Source organism: Prionailurus viverrinus, chromosome C2, assembly GCF_022837055.1.
Source record: "Prionailurus viverrinus isolate Anna chromosome C2, UM_Priviv_1.0, whole genome shotgun sequence".
Taxonomy (NCBI): domain Eukaryota; kingdom Metazoa; phylum Chordata; class Mammalia; order Carnivora; family Felidae; genus Prionailurus; species Prionailurus viverrinus.
This window is the reverse complement of record NC_062569.1, coordinates 121017704-121039316: the sequence shown is the minus strand read 5'-3', so window position 1 is coordinate 121039316 and position 21613 is coordinate 121017704. Positions and strand designations below refer to the sequence as shown.

General features: G+C 33.7%; 1 protein-coding gene across 1 annotated transcript in view; it reads left to right on the top strand.

The window, feature by feature from the left end:
- Positions 1-21613, top strand: part of CADM2 (cell adhesion molecule 2) — a 266603-nt gene that overhangs the window by 152411 nt on the left and 92579 nt on the right. The window contains exon 7 of the mRNA XM_047875439.1: positions 13005-13183. Within this exon, the coding sequence (XP_047731395.1) occupies positions 13005-13183 (179 nt within the window). The remainder of the gene's footprint in view (positions 1-13004; positions 13184-21613) is intronic.

Genomic DNA, 21613 nt, shown 5'->3' with positions numbered 1-21613 from the left:
AGCTGAAGTCTAAATCACTTCAGTTCCTCTAAAACAATCAGTATACAGGGGCGCCTGGGTGGCTCAGTTGGTTAAGCGGCCGACCTCAGCTCAGGTCATGATCTCACGGTCCGTGAGTTCGAGCCCCGCGTCGGGCTCTGTGCTGACAGCTCAGAGCCTGGAGCCCGTTTCAGATTCTGTGTCTCCCTCTCTCTCTGACCCTCCCCTGCTCATGCTCTGTCTCTCTCTGTCTCAAAAATAAATAAACATTAAAAAAAAAAATTTTAAAACAATCAGTATACAAAAATGTATGTTCAGACTGAAGAGATCATAGCTCAAAAAAAAAAGCCACTAGCATGTGATGTTAAATAATGCAGATAAGTTTGATCTTTTGAGAAAGATTTCATTCAAATGATTAAAATATACTTTCAAAAATTTAAGTCTGAATTTCAGTTTTCTTCAGCATTGCTTTATATGGAACATTTAATTCCCCAGCTACCAGATAAATGATGTGCATTTTACTTTTATCTTTCTAAGACCATTGGATTTAATATTAGAAAAGAAACAAGTCACGGAGCAGAAGCAGTTCTATAATAGTAACACACTGTTTAACATAAGTATTACATCTTATAAGGTTAATTAGCATTATTTTTACAGTAGTACAAGTAATGGATTGTAAAGAAACTCTTATATGGAAAATAGGATCCCATCATTGTAATGTAATGTACTCTGGAACTGAATGGGTTTCAGGCATCTGATTAAGATGCTTATAGATACATTGTATATGGCAACAAATTGTCCTTTTAATGTATGTTAAGTGTTAGATTCTGAAAAACTTAGATTCTTAAATTCTTGATTTAAAAAAAAAAAGGTGAAAATGTTCCAAAATCTAGCTTAGCCAAAGGAAGATTTCAGAAGTGGCTAAGTTTCAAATAAGTTGAAAAATATTTTCTTAAGCGTGATCGTTTTTATATATATCATGGCGATTTTAAGCTTATTGTACATACACAGAGGAATTTATTATTGCTTAGATCAGGGAATGGATGTTTGCTCAAGATTTCTTGATGTTTTAACCAGGAATTAATATTTTGTATTTACCAAAGAAAAGAAATGTTTAGATAAGGCATGGGTAATTGTTTTGCTTTAGCGCAAAGCCCTTGAGAGATTATCTTGAGCATTTGTCACAATCTTGAATATTTTTCCTTCAGTGCTAAAATCTGTCACTCCTTCAGGATCATAGCAATCTTATCTTTTCTAGAGATAATCTTTTATTTGTTGTGCCATAAATTGGCTGGAATTATACAGTTTGCAGTGTGACTGCATTGTTTCTCAAAAGCGTTAAAATAATCATCAATGAACACTATCTTTTCAGTAAAAAGTGGTCCAGGATTTCATAGACACTCTCAAAAGGGCCATTATTTTCAAGTCTTCTAAAGAGCACTTCCCTCTTGCATATAGGTTATTTTCTGTTTCAACTACAAGCTTTTAAATTTGGAGGCAAGAAGAGCCTTTAAAAAAATAAAAAACAGAATCAAGTAGTATATGCTCAGATTAATCAGGATATAAGTCCTTTTCTTATTTGCTACTGAGGTTTCCAACATAAATGATGAATTTAACTGATGTTATTGTCCTATCTAAATCTAATCTTTCATGTAATGAGACTTCTGCTTGACACTGTAGTCGTGTAATAGTTTATTTCAGGAATTTACATGAGTGAGTAGATAGAATCAGAGTGTCAACCTGCAATTTAATGGAAGAAGTAGGCTTGAATTTTCCGCTTCAAACTGACTTCATTTATTACTGCATTAAACACCTTTGACCCCGTCAGACAGAAGTACTTTTGGTGATATTTGAGTTAGGGGTTTCATTGTTGAACTTTTTAAACAGGAATCACTGAGATGCTCAAACTGCAAATAGAAAGAAAAAAAAACAAACAAACAACAATACAATTCATTGCTTTTCTTAAAAAGAATTGTGCAGGTTAGGGAAATATCATATCTATGCTGGGCAAAGACTAACCTATAAAAATTATGATGATAAAGCATCTGATTGAAGAGCATGTCCACAAACCACTAAACACAAAAGAGCATGGAGACCAGTGAGGAAAAAAAAGGCTAAGAAACTATTTAACAATTTTTCCCTCTCATACAAAACACACAAAGGCATACTTATTAAATAAGTCAGTACAAATAACTGCAATAGCCTAGAAATCCAATGGAAAATTATATATTTAAAAAAGAAATTGTTTAAAATGTCTTTCATTTTTTTAATTTCTTCAAGCCTCTCCTTTTTTTCTTCACTTACTGTACTATTTCAGCCCTAAATATTTGAAATATGAGGGCAGAGCCAACTTAATTTATGATATTAGCTGTATCAAAATATAAATTTTGTAAAAATACATATTTTAAATATTATATTAAAAAGTTTTAGAAGGCAAAAAATGTATAGATCTAATCACATATTCTAAATAATATTCATAATGATACATGAGCCATATTTTCACAGATCAGAAAAGCAAACAAACTTTGTAAATGCATCAAATACTCAAAGATACAGAGATAATATTTACTTTGACTTTAAATTTGGTTTTTTTAATAATATAAAATTGTTTTTCTCATTGCTTTTCATGCTTATTCTTGCATGATGACTTCAAGGATGGTATTTAAAAAAATAAACCATTTACCCTCTCCTCATTTTTTCTTCACCTTGTTTTGATGTTCTGATAAAGACAAAGAGAAACAGAAACATTTGTTTCATCTTGCCTGGGAATTAACCAAATAAGCAAAATGGATGGGAAAAAAGAAAACAGAAATCTTGATAGCATCGAAGACTGGTTAAAGAGAGAAGTAGGTGGTAGAGAGGAGTTGAGGATTAAAGGTAAATAGTGGATTCATGCTAGGATTGGAAGATTTGATGTGATGCTCAGTGAGCTGAGAAGATGGGAGGTTATGATTTAAATACTTGAGATTTTTCAGCCTCATAGTAGTGAAGTAATAAAGATGACTAAGTTTAGTGTGTGACCATGACTGAGGTTAGGCTAATAAAAGAATGATCAAATATGAGGGGATGAGGAAACTGAGGGATCAAGGTATTGACGGGTTATAAACGTAAACGTTTAAGTCAGTGAATTTTTGAGGAGATTCTTTCTTGTTTATATGACATTATTCTCTTTTGACTTCTCTCAGACCTCTTGGACTTCATTCTCTTTCTTTCTTCATCCTGTAAGTGAAAATATTCCACAATATTCAGTAATCTATCCTTTGGTTTTCCTGCTTGAGCTTGGCTCCAATATCTCTCTAAAATAAATCCAGTTCTGCCCTCAGCCCTGATTTCTAATTTCTCATTCCCTTATTGCTGAACAAAAATGTATTTCTTGATTTTCTTCTAGCACTTGAACTCAGCATATCCCAAAGTGAAATCATCAACTTTCCCTGTCTGCTATATCTCAATTTGTTTTTATCATGATTTATTTTTTGTTTGTCTATTTGTTTATCTGGCTGGTTGTTTGGCAGCATGTTGGTTTTACATTGTTATTTTTTTCTTATTTAGGACTGAGATTTCTCCTGTTACATAGACTGGGCACCATGAAGAGAGTAGCTCCTCTCATTCCAGAAAGTTGTGTTTACTTTCCCAAGAGCTATTCTATTATCTTCTGCTTTCCTTTACCACTCCAACTTTATGTAGGACATGGTTTTCACTCTTAAGGACTCAGTATATGGTCTCTTTATTGAACTTCGTTTTTCAGGTATTTCACATTGCTATACTTAAAGGAAACTCTGATCAGGAATACTCACTTCTTAAAAGCCTTAGCATTGCATCCAAAGCCAGGCTTGAATTATGAGCTAAATAATATACAGTTTTTTTTTTTTTGGTTCTCTCCTCCAACACGTCTATACCCCAAATCTTTCTATTTCTTTGCTTTCTTACATTGTTCTTTTTATGACCAGAATGTTCCCTACCACATTTCATTCTCTTTCCCATATTAATGACAGCAACAGTCTTTTGGTCTAACACTAAAATAACACTTTTTTTTTTCATTTTCAGCTTTTGTCTTATAAACTTTGTCTTGGACTAAATTCCTTATAAGCATATTTGGTCCTGTTTTTTTCATATCAATTTAATCTTGGCTTTTGATTTTATTACTCCCAATTCAGTTATCCTATTAAGTTACTTTAATTTTGCACCTTTATAATCTGCTATCTTAGCAAATGACAATATTCCTTATTATTAACCCTATTCTCTTCTCTTAGCACTTGTCACATTTAAATCCATATTTTTAACAATGTGGCCTCTGGAGGGCAAGCATCTTATCTTGGGTTCTGACTTCTCTTGAACTGGCATCATTCATTTCTATTATCCAAAATCCTACCACAATTAAAGACACTAATCAAGGGGCACCTGGGTGGCTCAGTTGGTTAAGTGTCTAACTTCAGCTCAGGTCATGATCTCACGGTTTGTGGGTTCGAGCCCCACATCGGGCTCTGTGCTGACAGCTTGCCCAGAGCCTGGATCCTGCTTTAGATTCTGTGTCTCCTTCTCTCTGTGCCCCTTCCCTGCTGGCGCTCTGTCTCTTTCTGTCTCTCAAAAATAAATAAATGTGAAAAAAGTTTTTTTAAAAAGATACTAATCAAGAGTTTTATCTTTTGTAAAGCCTGTTGTAATGTCCCTGATATAGGTATGATGAATCTTTATGTTTTATAACTCATTTATATCACTTACCATGCCCTGCAAGTTTTATAGTTGATGATGATTGATGACATATATCTGATATAAACTACTAAAATGTAATATCACAGAGAGATGTTTATTTTTCTCATATCCCTCATAATTTCTGGTTCAAAAACTTAAACATATTTGTTTGTTGATAGTTGTTAGATATTAATTGTATAAACTTATGAAGTACCTAGTCAAGAATATATAGGCATACTTAAACAACAACAAAAATCTTCATTGATCTCTTATCTGTTTTAAGATTATAAGAGTAGAACATTTTCTGGTAATTAAACTCATCAAGACTCATTGAAGACTACTTTAAATGTTTCTGAAGTTTTGTTTTCCTTTGAACAAAACTGTGTCTATAAAGACAGACACATAAATATTTCATTGATTACATTTTGAAATGAACCTTAGCCACGATAAGTAGAATATTCAAAGTTAACTTGGATAATATAAAAACTCCTTGATATTTTAAGAATTGCTTCCATAAAAAGTATGAAATCCATATTAGGAATGAAAAGAAAGCAAATTTCACCACAAATAAGTTTCCCAACAATCAAATCTGATGAAAAATTGTAGCTTGATGAATTCTCCAAGGTCCTAGATCAACATTTTACAATAATTAAGAATGTGACTTTATATATATGTAGAGTGTTATTTACAAATCATTTGCAGAAATCTCTCATTTGACCCTCAATAACAAAATAATCTTTTGTATATCTTTAAACTTGAAGCAGTTAATGTAATAAATCGCTCAAAAAGTAATCCCTTTCATTTTTTTTCCTGTGTGGCAGCTACATCTTTTGCTTCCAATAGAGACCCATTACAAAATTATATTTTGAATTGGTCTCACAGCTCTAAGATGAGATACTCCTTGAACTTGCTTTGTATTTATATATTAAATTTTAGGAAAAAAATTAGGTAAACAATACCAGCTACTAATTTTTTTCCTTTTCTCTTTTTTTTCTTCTACTTCACTTGGTTGGCAATGTTTGGGCTGTGGTTTGTGGATGCAACCTCCATGAACTCAATGAAGGTGTGCCCGGGCTAGATTCCCTGAGAATCCTTCTTCCCAGAGGCCCATAAATTTAGGTTTTTCAACTTGACCCAAATTTTAAAGTCACTTGTAAAGTTGAATTTAAATTCTCTCCCTCCATTTTTCTTTCTCTCCCTCCATTTTTCTAAAAATCTGGTAGCAAAAACATAGTTTTATATGTAGACACTTGAGTATAATTTCTTGATTTAAACGTTTGTGCTTAAAGCAGGAAAAGGGATCAAGACATTTATGTAACTTCTAGCATCTTCTTTCACTTTAGAGTAAAAATATGACAGGAGGGGCGCCTGGGTGGTTCAGTTGGTTAAGCATCCGACTTCGGCTCAGGTCATGATCTCGCAGTCGGTGAGTTCAAGCCCCGCGTCGGGCTCTGTGCTGACGGCTCAGAGCCTGGAGCCTGTTTCAGATTCTGTGTCTCCGTCTCTCTCTGACCCTCCCCCATTCATGCTCTGTCTCTGTCTCAAAAATAAATAAACGTTACAAAAAATTTTTAAAAACTCACAGGAAATAGAGGAGTAGTGGCCTTAAAAAAAATCTTCCTAGTATTAAATCTTCAATCACATCGTCTACCACCAGGGAATTTTAAACTGAAATAAAAGCAATAGTCATCTTCATGTGCCATACAACTATAAGTACATAAGTATATGAGGCACCAAGTTATTAACTATGATTCCTTGATTTGTCTTATATGAAAGAAATGTAAGATACATGTATTTGTAAGTTTCTTTCTTTCCTTTTGAACTTTGAGCCAGAACAAGATGTTTACTTGGATACTATTACAATGACTTATTTTTTTTCTTTCACTTAGGAAAAGTAAGTTTCATTTTCATAAGACTTATTTTAGTGTTAGATCCCAACATGTACTGTGCTTATGAAGGAAAAGACTCTGCAGAGCTCAAAGGGGATAGAACCATTTGGGGAAAGAAAGATACTGGAGGGTATATCCATTTCCCAGTTTGGAAGACCTTTTACTGTTGTCTACTTCTATCAGGATACCTGGAGAATTATTTTTTAGAGATCTGCATTATGACACTTGCTTTTCGGTAACTGAATTGCTTATTCTTATTCTTCGCAAACCTGAGCCTAAAAGAGGATGAGAGCTAAGAAGGCAAAGCAAGATTCCATTGCCATCAATACCTAGGGAGTAATGATCCCATATGCAGTTGGAAGAATCAGAAGGACTATGCCTATGGTATAACTGTATAGAATAAATGCTCCAAAAAACAAATTAAAAATTTCAGTGGAAATGAGTAATCAGTGGAACTTGTATCCAGTTCAAGATCTGAAATAGACTGCTAGCTTAGTCTTCTAACACTGATTTATAAATAAGGAGTTATTCAAGATGTCAGAGAATCTATTATTAGATATCTAGAAAACAAAACACTAAGTTAATTTTTTTTAATCTGTTAAGGTAAAACAACTCTACCAAGACTTTAGAAAGTAAGAGAATGAATGCACAAGCGTGTTTAGTTTCTTCTTTCACTTTTGTTGTTGTGGTGGTGGTGGTTGTTAGTGTTGTTTTTTTCTGTCGTTGTATGAAGAAACTGCTGCAACGGGGCGCCTGGGTGGCGCAGTTGGTTAAGCGTCCGACTTCACCCAGATCACGATCTCGTGGTCCCTGAGTTCGAGCCCCGGGTCAGGCTCTGGGCTGATGGCTCAGAGCCTGGAGCCTGTTTCCGATTCTGTGTCTCCCTCTCTCTCTGCCCCTCCCCCGTTCATGCTCTGTCTCTCTCTGTCCCAAAAATAAATAAAAAAAAACAAAAACAAAAACAAAAAACGTTGAGAAGAAACTGCTGCAAAATGTCATTAGGTGCATAAGGAAGGGAAAAAAAAAACCCACATCTCTTTAGCCCTATAGATATGGTAGACAGGATCATAAATCAAATGTTATCTCCTACAGAAGATTTCCAAATTCTAATATCAGGGCTTTTTAAGGGGAAACTGAATTGACTATATTAATGTTCTCACTATGGAGTTATATAGTGTTATCTCATGCTTGATGCAGTGTCACTGTCCTGTTACTCCTGGTGTCTAGCTCCTACTCTTTTTCAGCCTTATCACATAGAAACTATAGACTGGAACCACTTTTTAAATGATCTCCTTTGGTTGCCTGAACAGCAGGGAAGATTGTTATTCATTTGCAGCAAGAAACTCAATCATTTCTGGGTTCCAATTAGAGAAAGCCTAGGGGCCCTCTTTATTAAGATGAAACACAAATTGTATCAAGACTTGCTAAACCACTTAATATTTTTATGGTGATATTAAGAAGCTTGAACATTTTAAGTACTAATTGGAATATGTGTAGGGTATGTTTAATCGATGTATAAACTCTAACCTCCATTTCATTAAAATTGCGTCTTATGGTGCTTTTTTTTTTTGCCACCTTGAAGATTTACTATACAGAATAGGATCAAGAATCCTGCAATGTTCAGTGTCAGCAGTGACTTATGCTGCTAAAATCTTCTTTTAACCATTTATACAGGTGCTTTTTCATTATTTTCTAAAAAAGAAAATTATCTTTTTAGAAAACATTTTTTAATATAGACTGACAACTTAAGTGTTGATCTAGAGCTTTGACTTCATTTCTATGTACACAATGTAAAAATAAATATCTAAATTTAATTATATGATTACAGGGCCATATGCTTTAAGATGTAAATGAAATCTTGTAAGCAGAAGCAGAGAAAAATTATGACAGGTTGGATTTGAGGGGTATAATTTTGATTGTATGGAAATGTATAGATATATACATATAATTATGTCTGTGTATGTTTAAAAATTCTAACTTACACATCAAAGAAGTATTGCCTCTTAATAAAATACTTCCATTGAGTAGCATTTTAAGGATGAATCTTTTCAAATTCTAATTATCCTTAATATAACTTATTTTAATGTTGGCCTTATGTAGCTTTGTAGAAAAGACATACCATCTAATATTTCTATTATATGCAGTAAGTCATAGTTTTATTGTGCCAGTTTTGCCTCCTTAAAAGGCACAATATTACCCAGGGTATCAGGTGTTTTTTTTTTTAACTTTATTTACTTTGAAAGAGAGAGCTCCTTTGTGAGCAAGGGAGGGCAGAGAAAGGGAGAAAGAGAATCCCAAGCATGCTCCAGGTTGTCAATGCAGAGCCCAACTTGGGGCTCGAACCCATGAACGGTGAGATCATGACCTGAGTTGAAATCAAGAGTAGGTCCCTTAACAGACTGAGCCATTCAGGTGCCCCCAGGCTATCAATTTTAAAATAAGAATTAGTAAATTCAAAGATCAACTAGCAGATGTGGGATACATGGAGCAAGTTGAGAAATATTAGTGGTTTGGGTTTTATTAAAGATACTATGAGAGTGAGTTGTCTATATAATTGGATGACATAAATAATTGTATTTTTTCAATATTTTGGGATAACTAGTTTTTGGTTTATTTGTTTTCCCTAAAATGCCTCTTCAGAAGTTTCATAGGCACAGCCCTGATCATCTTGTTTTCTCTTTGTTGTCTCCCCAAGTGCTTTCACTGCTTAAACTAAATGACTCTTTCATCACATTGCTGATCTACTTGTTTTGATACTATTTCCTGTATCTTTTATTACTTGGTTTGTAACTTTTATCACTTCTACAGCATTTTGTCAGAAGAATACATAACCTTTGTCTTGGTAAAGGTGTTATAGTTGTAGGCATCACTTATCAAGATAGATGTCTTAATTGTATTCATAATAACAAAACAGAGTAAATGTTTTCACCAAAATAAATAAATAATTAAAGCTGTTTCAAAATAATGTCTGATAATGTGATAAAATCATGTTTAAATAGAATGTTTGTCATATAAGTACCAGGAAAATATTCATCATGTTAGAAAGCAAGAGGTAGTGGACAAAGCATTGAGTACAGAGTCAGACCAGGGTTTGGATACATCTCTGATGCATATTCTTGCATGCATTAAATTAAAAAAATTGTATCAAAGTGTTGTTGGGAGAACTATAGAACATATTAATAACATATCTAGGATAGCTACCATTATCAATACATGGTGGTAGGTTTCCTATAATTAATAATTGCATAAGTATGTAAAATATTTGAAGATAGAAGTCCATGTTTCATTTATTCTTTCTTCCCTAAAAGCAGGTTTTGAGATGGTAATTCTTTGCAATAATTTAATTAAAAGAGAACTATAAGTTTCTATAAGTTCCTAAAATCTTTTGTTAGATTCTACATATAAGTATGATCATACTTTGTCTCACTATTTCACTTAGCCTAATGCCATCAAGGTGCATCCATGTTGTCTCAAGAAAGTAGGATTTCCTTTTTTTTAATGGCTGAGTAATATTCCGTTATATTTGGAATATATTTTCTTTATCCATTCACCCATTGATGGACACATAGGTTATTTCCGTGTGTTGGCTATTGTAAACAATGGTGCAATGAACATAGTGTGCAGATATCTTTTTGAGATAGTGATTTTGTTTTCATTGGATGTTTACTCAAAAGTGGAATTTCTGGATCAACTGGTAGTTCTATTTTTAATAGTTTGAGGAACTTCAATGTTGTTTTCCGTACTGGCTGCACCAATTTATATTCCCACCAACAGTGTGCAAGTGTTCTTTTTTCTCTACATCTTATCTAACCCTTCTTATTTCCAGACTTTTTGATAATAGGTATTCTAACAAATATGAGGTGATATTGCATTATGGTTTTGATTTGTGTTTATCCAATGATTAATGATGTGGAACATAGTTTTACGTAATTATTGGCCATTTGTATGTCTTCTTTGAAAGAATGCTTATTCAATTGCACTGCCAATTTTTTTAATTAGGCCATTTTTTTGCTACTGAGTTGTATAAATTCCTTATGTATTTTGGATACTTACTCCTTTAGCAGATATAAGATTTGCAAATATTTTCTCCCATTCTTTAGATTGCCTTTCCATTTCATTAATGGTTTCCATTTTGTGCAGAAGCTTTTTCTTTATATTTTTTTAAGTTTTTATTTAAATTCCAGTTAGCAAACATACAGTGTTATATTAGTTTCAGGTGTACAATATAGTGATTCAACACTTCCATGCAATACCTGGTGCTCCTTAATCCCCATCACCTAATTTACCCATCCCCCTAGTAACCATCAATTTGTGCTCTGTAGTTAAAAGTCTGTCTCTTGATTTGCCTCCCACTTTTTTCCCCTTTGTTCATTTTTCTTTCTTAAATTCCACATATGAATTAAGTCATATGGTATTTGTCTTTCTCTGACTTACTTTACTTAACATAATATCTCTAGCTCCATCCATTTTGCAAATGGAAAGATTTCATCCTTTTCGATGGCTGAGTAATATTCCATTGTGTATATATATCACATCTCCTTTATGCATTCATCTGTTGGTGGACATTTGTGCTGTTTCCATAATTTGGCTATTGCAGATAAAGCAGCAATAAACATCAGGGGTACACATGCAGAAGTTTTTAGTTTGACATGGTCCCATTTGTTTATTTTTGTTTTTGTTGCCTTTGCTCTTGTTGTCATCCAAAAGATAATTGTCAATACCAATATCAAGAAAATTTTCCCTATTTTTTTCCCTAGAAGTTTTAGTTTCAGAACGTAAGTTCAAACTTTGATCCATTTTGAGTTGATTATTGTGTGAGGTAGACACTCAGGATCCAGTTTCATTCCTTTGCGTGTGGCTGTCCAGTTTTCCCAGCACCCATTATTGAAGAGACTGTCATTTCTTCATTGCATATTCTTGCTGCCTTTTTCAAAAAGTCATTGGCCATATATGTGTGAGTTTATTTCTGGACACCCTAATTTGTTCCATTGACCTATATGTCTGCATTTATGCCAATATCATACTGTTTTAATTACTATAGCTTTTTAATATAGTTTGAAATCAGAAAGTGTGATTCTTCCAACATTTTTCTTCTTTAAGATTGCTTGCCTATTCAGGGCTTTTGTGGTTCCATAGACATTTTAGGATTGTTTTATTTCTGTTAAAAATGCCATTGGAATTTTGATAGGGACTGCTTTGAATCTGAAGATCACTGTAGTAGTGTGGAAAATTAAAATTAATTGTTCTAATCAATGAACATGGGTTACCTTTCCATATGTATGTGTTCTCTCTAATTTCTTTTATCGATGTCTTATAGCTTTTAGTGTACAGATTTTTTACTTCCTTAAATTTTTCCTAAATATTTTATTCTTTTTGATGCAATTATAAATAGGACAGTTTTCTTAACTTCTTTCTGATAGTTCATTGTTAATATATAGAAATATAATTGATTTTGTATGATTGTGTATCCTGTAACTTTACTAAATTCATTTATTAGTTTTAACAGTTATCAGTGAAGTCTTTGAGGTTTTCTTAATATCATGTCATCAGCAAATAAAGGCAATTTTACTTCTTCCTTTCCTATTTCTATGCCTTTATTTTTTTTCTCCACTTAATTGTTCTGGCTAGGACTTCCGATTCAATGTCAAATAAAAGTGGCCAGAGACGGGGGGATAGGGTAGTGGGTAAAGGTGGTCAAAGGTACAAACTCCCAGTTATAAGATAAATAAGTTCTGGGAGTATAATGTACAGCATGTTGGCTATAATTAACAATATTGTATTTTCTATTTGAATCTTGCTCGAGAGTAGCTATTTAAAGTTCTCATCACAGGAAAAAATATAACTATGTGAGGTGATGGATGTTAAGTACGGCTATTGTAATTATTTTGCATTATATACATATATCAAATCCTTCTGTTGTACACTTTAATACAGTGTTAGATATCAATTGTATCTCAATAAAACTAGGAGAATAAAAGAGAGAACTTCCAGAAAAAGCCTTTAGGGGGATGAGAAAGGCAGGGAACGGAAGTGGGAGAAGCTTCAGGTGGTCTTAGGCAATTTGTGTCACAGTGGTAGCCCCAGGTGCAAAAGCATAATTGTACTTCTGGAAACGGCTTCTCCAGTAACCGCAGGATAGTCTTCCAGAAATTAGTAGGTATGAGCCATCAGCATCAGGATCAGGACCACAGGATGCTAAAATGACTCTACAAGTTAATTCCTTCATACGTGTCTGCTTAGCTAAGCAGAATAAAATTAAATTATATCTACCATATCTCCAGATATTCTCTGTGAGAGCATGGTGGTTGTTTGGTACCTTACAGAAGTTAGCATATGGATATGCACAGAATCATTGTTAAATATTTAAAAATTGCTTGATTTAGTTAATTTACGCAGTATGAAAACTTTCTCATTTTTCCTTTCTATATGCATATTTAAATCTAATAGGCCAGAACCTGTTTTGTGGACAAAGGATGGTGGAGAATTGCCAGATCCTGACCGAATGGTTGTGAGTGGTAGGGAGCTAAACATTCTTTTCCTGAACAAAACGGATAATGGTACATATCGATGTGAAGCCACAAACACCATTGGCCAAAGCAGCGCAGAGTATGTTCTCATTGTACACGGTGAGTACTTTTTTGACATCGTTATATGAGAAAAAAATGAATGACCTGAAAGACTTTACATTTATCACAATCTTTAGAATATTAAACAAAAATTTAAACGGGTTTTCTTTTTCTTTCAGGACTTTTCATAAAAGATTCACAATTAACATGTTCCAAGTCAAAGTAATAAAATAAAATTGCAACATACACTAAAAATAAAAATTAATTTTGTAAAAGGTTTTCTTTATTACAAATATATACGTTTTGGTGGTGATGAGTAAATAATAGTGGTTTTCTTTAAATTTTACAAATAAATGCTTTTAGTTATAAATCACAATCATGAAAGCTATATTTACCTTAAGTTAATTTTGGTTGTATTATCATAAAAATATATACTTTGCTATCACAAAAACTGGTTTCACAAAGAATGACAGCATGTTACTGAAATGTAGCAAAGACAGGTGTGCAGTACTGGTAATTACACTAATTTCTTATGAACAATGATTTGAAAGACCCATGTATATTTTTTCTTCACTGAACTGATCTCACAATTTGAGTAAACGTAACAAAATGCCAAAAACAAATATCAATACCCAAGATTAAGAGAATCTCTGTTTTTCCAAACCTCCAAAAGCCACAATTATTGTCTATGAGATAGCTTTAACATATTGCTGGATAGAGATGAACTTTTATGAGGTTGATAACTAATGCTATAGACAAAATTAGTCAAGTTTCTTTATTGCAAGACTTCTCAGAGTTTATTAAATATGCCAGGGTATATTGTGAATTTCTAAGAGAAAGAAGCATTAGATAATGGAAAGATATAAGGTATATTTCCCCATGAAAACCTTTTGGAAGACTAGTTTTGTGTCTTACACAATATTAAAGTATTCCAAATGAGTGTTGTATAAAGCATGATGCTGTAATAAATCCAGTGTATCTTAAAAATCATGGAGAGAGGTTGTTTATTTAATATTTTCCCATGAATCTAATTATAAAATATTATATGAAACATGAATTAGTTCTCTACCTTTCCAAAAAAGAATTTTGGGGGTAAAGTCTTATTCTTTGTGAAGGGATTGTATTTTAGGAAAAAAAATTAATCTAGTTTGTGTTTTTTCCCCAGAGATTTAGTTTGTTATGATGCAGACCAAAACTGGGGAAAAATAATATATTGAATCAATATACAAATTTAATATTTCCAAAGTACTTTGGTGTAGGCAGTCTCTCACTTCTTAATAGCACTTTGGTTATTGAAGGCAGAAGAAGGCATGCAGTAAATAGACTGTCTACATATGAACTATTTAAAGATAGAGCTGAGAGGTTGATTTCTACCATCCTATGAATTGTGCAGATTACAACTTTGGGGAAAGATCAGCTTAATCAAATTAGAGTCATAAACCGGAATTAAATATGGTAACCCCCTGCAGACACACCCTGTCAGGCTGACTGCCAGAGAGAATGTCACAACCACTGGGTGTGTCAAGAAGATAAGTGAGATCCTTGAAGCAGGACCCAGGAGTAGTTTGCAGTTCATGCTGACCTGTATGTTTAGATCATGCAGTCATGGGAGTGTAGTCCAATTCACTCCTAACTTTCTAAGAGCTTCTCACTAACAGTTTTTGGGAACCTGGGGGCATGTTGTATAGCATGTCACATTGTGTCGAAAGCAATGTGACATAAAAAATATAAAGAATTAGAAGGGAAGTGACAGACAAAATTACATACTTAGATGAAAAGTATGTCATTCTTTTTTTTTTCTTTTTTTTCTTTGTAAGTAATTCAAGTGGAGCAAATGCATATGTTTTCCCAGTGTTTGCAAGCTAGCCAACAGCATGATTTCCTAAGTAGCCAAGCTACCTTTAGGTATTTGGCAGTTGACATATTTCTAATAAATACTTCTCTAACCACTTTGTAAGAAGTCATTTCTGGCTTTGCTTTTTGAACTACAATTCATCAAAAGCACCCCATGGATTAATGTTATTCATGCTGCTAGATAAATGCTGTGAAGTTCAACAGTAGTTTACCTAGGATTATTGACATGCGTAATGAGAGGCTCGATGAAACAGTGAAGCCATATTACACTGTGTTTAAAAAGGGTTCCAATTGGGTTCATTACAAAATAAAGTTTTTTTTTTACCTTTTGCACACAGGGTATAATGTTTCATTAGTCACTGGTTGTATAAATATAAAAAGCTACTCTCTTCTGTTAATGGTTTGGCTGTTTCAAAACCCTACTAAATGATGAAATTTGAGTGGCATTTCGATCTATAATGAATGCTGTATGCATTTCGGAATGGAGTGATAAGTGATCATTTGTGAGAACTTTACCCTTTTATCTTTTACACCGAGGTTGATTTTACATTAGCTGTGATAATTTAATATAGCTCTAGCACAGAAGGGCCTTTCATGAGCTGAGACTGTGTCTTTGACTCTACCACAGTTGCCTAGGTTCTATTGATTCTTAACTTGATGGAGGTCTGAACACTTTCCTGTGAAATCATCTGCTATCTAGATGCCATCCTAATGGTTAGATTTTATTCTTTGGGTGTCAATGGAAGTACATTATTTAAATGTTGTCACATTTAGTTGTTAACAGCGCTGACATTTTGTGTTATGGTCACTGGAGGGCTTTTCTCCCCTTCTCCTAATTACACCTTTACAAATTTTAGCTTTAGAAATACAGATGGTAATTTGAAACTGCCAGTCTAAAATTCACCCTCAGTGAAGGTCTAACAAAATTTAGCATACAAACACTTGCAGGATATAACACTATATTTATGAAATATTTGTATTGTGCAGGTTCCATTGGGAAAGAAGGTACCATTTTTCACTTAACAATCTCAGCAATGGAAAAATCTAGCTGCTAATTTGGTAGCCTCAGTTATTCTATTAATTCATGTGAACAGAATAGGGTTTTTTTCCTTATTTTTTGCTTTTGCATAAAAATATTGAAGTCATTCTTATGTTTTCATTGGTATCATGCTATTTATTTAGGGAGGCTGATTATTTCCATGTTAATGGTGTTTAAACATGCTGTTGCATTGCTGTTTTTACTATTTGGATAACTCAGATAAAAAGAAAAATTCTTTCACCAAATAAATCTTTAACATTTATCTAGTGAATACAAAAGCACTATAGGTGAACAGAACTCAAGAAGTTTAGAATTGAATATGGAAGATAAGTTAAGCTTTCAAGTAGATATAATATCATAATAAAAGAACTAGAGGAGTATGGACTTACAATGATGTAGCTGTTCAGAGTCTTTGAAAGTATGGTCCAAGTATCTGGACTAAAAAAAAAAATAGTAACAGAGCACTTCTGAATTATTAAAAGACAAATGGTGTACATCATTAATGGAAGTACCCAACACAGGGCCAGGTGCATAGATATGCAATAAATCAAACTATTCTTATCATGTTACTAGTAGCCTGATGATACCAAAAGACATCTCGATCTAATGCTCTAGTAAAAATCTTCGCCAAGAGTTGCATACAATTTAGTGTCCACAGTCTTCCCTGTATGGTACCCAGAGCGTGAATTAGGTTATCTAAGAACAAGACAATTGTAAATTCTTGCTAACTAAGCAGTAGAGAATATCTTGAAGAGAGTGCAGGAGAAAAGTTATAATTACTTCTTTGTCTAATGCAGCATCAAGTTCAGAGGGTTTAGATACAGTATCTTCTCCCCAAGAAAAGAGCTCCCAGATGCACATCCTTCAAGTAGAGAGAACATGGAAGATGCTATTTTATCACACAAGGAATGGCTGCAGAGAATTACAGATGACCTTAGGCTAATCTTATTTTGTGGATGGAGGCAACTGAAGTCCTTATATTTATTTGTCATCAATTGATGTGAATATATGTTCTTTTGAAAGTGTCAGAAAATATAGCACCCAGGAAAACTTGAGAATGAATATGGAAAGTGAGAAACACAAATCAGTACACTTGCTTCATATCTTTAACTTCGTTCTCATCACCCAGTATCTTTCACCTCCCTTCGCCCTCATGCTAGAGAAATTTGGAACCACTCCTCAAAATACAAATGGAAGAGGAACAGATGCTGGAACTCTTTGGTAACATCTGTACCTTCAAAACCCTCCCTAAGATTTGGAAAGAAGTATAGCAATGAAGTAGAAAAGAAATAAGTATTTTATTTCTTCTTCTATAGTAGTGGCACTAACTATGGCAGGCCTAGACCGTAGGAGAGAGTAACATGGAGTCAGATTAGAGTTTCAGTGGAGAACCCGCTCCACTCAGAACCCAACTCAGCATTGTCTCAGAGAGTCATAACATAGTTGAGCACTATTCTAGAAAGGTTTCATATTTCCCATCTCTCTTCAAACATATTCTTCCTATTACCATAAGAACCCTTATATGAGATTTAAAATTATTTTGCTACTGCTCTAATATTCCTTTACTTCATTATTTTTCTACTTGTGTGGATAAGCTTTTGAAACAATTCATTACTTCTTCATTATCTTAACTTACTATTCTTGTTGTGAGTGAAATTGCCCACGACAGACCCTGCCATGTTTTTACTTTTATGTGTAGATATTTTGCCTTTGTAGCAAATTTTAGTTTTACAACCACATAAAAACTAGTAAAATCCTCCATAACTAGTATAATTATAGTAGAAAGTAAAAAATAATAAAAAGTTTCTTTATATTTCTGTAACGTCAATCAGTTTACTGACAGTCACTGACTTGATATCTCAAACATATCACTTGACAGTTACCGTTTGTTTTATGTATTTGATCATGTGTCTGTTGAAATGAATACTGATGAAAAATATGATATTGCTTTTTTATGTTTCCAGGATAATTTACCTCAGAAATAACACACACACACACACACACACACACACACACACACACAATATAGGATCCATCACATTTTATTGTTAGTTAATAAGAACCATCATAAAAAGAGTGTTTCAGATTTTTAATAGAGAGAATATTACTTCTAGAAATATCTGTGTGTTTTAGTCTAGTGAAAGGTATCAAGCTATTAAATATGCCTTTTCAGCTTTTAAAAATCAATATAACTACCATTTTCATTTCACTCTGTTGTTATTATAAATAATAAATGTCAGAAATACTCAGAGACAGAGTTATACACACAAATATTGCATAGTCCTGCATTAAGCCAAGCACCTAGCTTTGTTGCATAGTTTAGACATATATCTTTTTCAGAGATTATACGTAAGTATAGGCTCACTTTCAGTCCTCAGTGCTGAAATTTTCCCTTTCAGTTGATTTGCTTACCATGGGAGAGAGGCAAACGGAGTCATGGAGGGTAGGCTTTCTTTCACTTCAGCAAAAACCTCCAAGTCATCTATCACCTCCTTCAAAGTTTCGCTAGAGTGTAGAACATAAGTTAAGTTGCTTTAGGGTTATTAGTACCTGATCCTAAATTTAGCAAAATAATTAATACATGTATAGGTGAGTGAGGTAATAATTATGAAACAGATTAGGGCTATCATAAACTAATACCTTAAACTTGTCTTTAAACTTCACTTACCATAAGAACTAAGCAAATACGATTATGATACGTACATTTCTTGTCTTGAAATATATGTTACACATATTCATGTCATGATTATCAATGATTTGAAAACTCTTGAGAACTTTCATCACATTAAAATGAAAAATGTACCTCTGTGCTTCCTAGTAAATATGTAGCTAAAAAGTTGGCAGTAACATGTACATTTACCATTACATTCATCTAGCAATGAAACATTTGGAAACATTGAGAGCATTGCGAGACTACATGCCTTTTTTTTTTTCCTCTTAGTTGTGGTGTTAGGCGAGGTGCAACAGATCACTGTGGAACTAAGAGAATGAGTTCATATGGGTAGGTGGCCAGGGAGAAAGAGAAGTCTGGATTACGGACAGATGCACAACCTAGTAAACATTAAAAAGAGATTCAGCTAAAATCTGTTCCCTCACATGGAAACAGACCTACCAGTTGGTAAATTAATTCTGTGTAGTCATAATGAGCATTTTTCCTTTGGAGAAGCTTTCTTTAGATGTGTCATTGGGAAAATGCACAGTGTGGGAAGAAAAGGAGAGAAAAGACATCCATATGGAGCAAAACACAGTGCACTCGTGGGAGAGCCCTATGGTTGCTGCCCTCATCTCTGGTGGAGAGTTTGCAGACAGTAAGCTAGTTGGACGAGTCTTAAAACAGTGCCTTCTTTAATTGCTGAGATAAAACATCAGTTCTGGACATGAATACAGTAGGGAGAGCCTGTGGGAAAGGCACACCTCTGCATAAATATGCTGTTGAACTCTGCAGAGAGAAGTGGAATAGGATCAAATAGTGGAGACAGGAGCACTTTTGCATTATAAAACATTTTAAAAGTTGCAGACGTGCAGGCATACATATCACCGTGTTGAGGTTTAATTCCATCTCTTTGTTTTGAGATGAGCATGAATTGTATAAAATGAGGTTTTACTTTCAGAGTAAAATTCCCGTTCAGAGATAGCACTCAACTGTTCTGCAGTAAATGTTTCAATGGTACCTACCTCGACCACTGGCTAAAATGTCCATGGGGAAAACTCTCATTCCTGCCTGAAGGGAGGAGAGTCCATCGCCCAACAATTTTAGCATCGTAAATATCTTTTCTTACACTATTTATACATAATCTTTTCTATCAGTTGCAGTAAGGTAAACAGAAGAATAGAATCCATGACTCTCAGTCTTGCTAGATTTTTTATGTGGAAATAAGGTGAGTTTGTAGCTTTTCAAAGATCTACAAAGCTCTTGCACTCAAGTGTATGAGCACTAATTGGCAAATTCATTTAAGAATTCAAGCAATGTTCAATGGCCCAATGAGGAAAATTGAAGCATCTGTTTTCAGAAATAATGGCACACCTAACTAGAAGATACATATTTTTCATGCAACCTGCTTAGTAGCTTCTTACAGTGTAATTTTTACTAACATTGTAACAACACATCATGTGCTTGTTCCAGAACCTAAGAACTATCCTTGACTCCACTTGAGGCCAATCTCCAATTCATCAGCAAGTTCTGATGACACTATTTCCAAACCATGTGTTCAGTATGTCCACTTGTCTCCATTATTCTCTCTAGCCTACACTATTGACTTCCATGTCTACAATCTCTTTCCCACACATACAAATGTTCTAAATACACATTCCTTCATATATTTCCCCTAAGTTTTTCCAAAGGCATTTCATCACACTTAGTGTAAAACCCAAATCCTTATTAACCTAGCTTACCAAACCATACACAATATGCTACTATCTACATATGTGACATCTCATTACTCTCTACACAATCATTTGTTTCTCTGGATCTCCTTCAACTCCTCTAAGACGTCGAACTCAATCTCTTTTAAGGAAGTTTGCTTCTGTCCAGAATGCTTGTCCAGGAAGTACAAGGAATTCTGTCATGAACGCGGGTATTTGCAAGAGTGATTTCTTATCATTCAGATCTCAGATTAAATGAATCTTCCGAAAAAGGATATTTTTGTCCCACTCCAATCTAAAATAGCGCAAATCACACATCGCTTAATTTTAATTCTCTGCAGGGCATTTATCATTATTTGGTATTTTAGTTGTGTATTTGTATATTTGATTGTATAAATGTGTATGTATACATATATGTATGCATTTATGTGTGTGTATATATATATATATATACCTGTTTACATGAATATATTCTATATCCAACCAGTAGATTATGACTTTCTTGAAAGCAGAGATCTTATGAGTCTCATTTTTGTCTGTATCTCTAGCTTTTAGAACAATGCCTTCTAAATAGTAAGCAATCAGTAAATACTTCTCCAATGATTACATTTCTTTGTCTCTGTATATCTCTATCTTTGTCTCTCTCTCTTTTTCAACAGAAGAAACTTTAATAAAATATGTATGAATGTATACATATATACATACACAAATGCCCATATTCACATATATGCATATGTGTGTGTGTCCATATATACTGCCTTGACTTCTGAACAAAAATGGGGAAACTGATATTCATTCTTTGGTCACCCAAATCAAGACCTTTAGGTTTCATCTCTTATTAGGAAAAGAAGTGAGATCTAGAGATACAGTTATTTGGCAATCCATATGTAATTGATGCCTTATACAGTTAAGCAGTGTATGAAACGAACAACTGTGTATAGAATAATTAATATCTTTAATAGAAATCCTAGAAATTAGAAGACTTATATAATTGACTTCACATGTCTGTTCATTTTTTTTTTTTTGCAAAATTATGAGATTATTGCTTACTAACAATTGGATTTATTTTCTTTGGAAATCTGTAACATCACTTATAAAGATAAGATTTATTTCTGGCCAAATGTAAACTGTTTTCTGAAAATCTATATCACAATGCTATAGTACCTAATATTTTATTATTTCAGGAAATCTTTCTTGAGTATCTACTACATACAAAGTGCTAGGCCACGCACTGC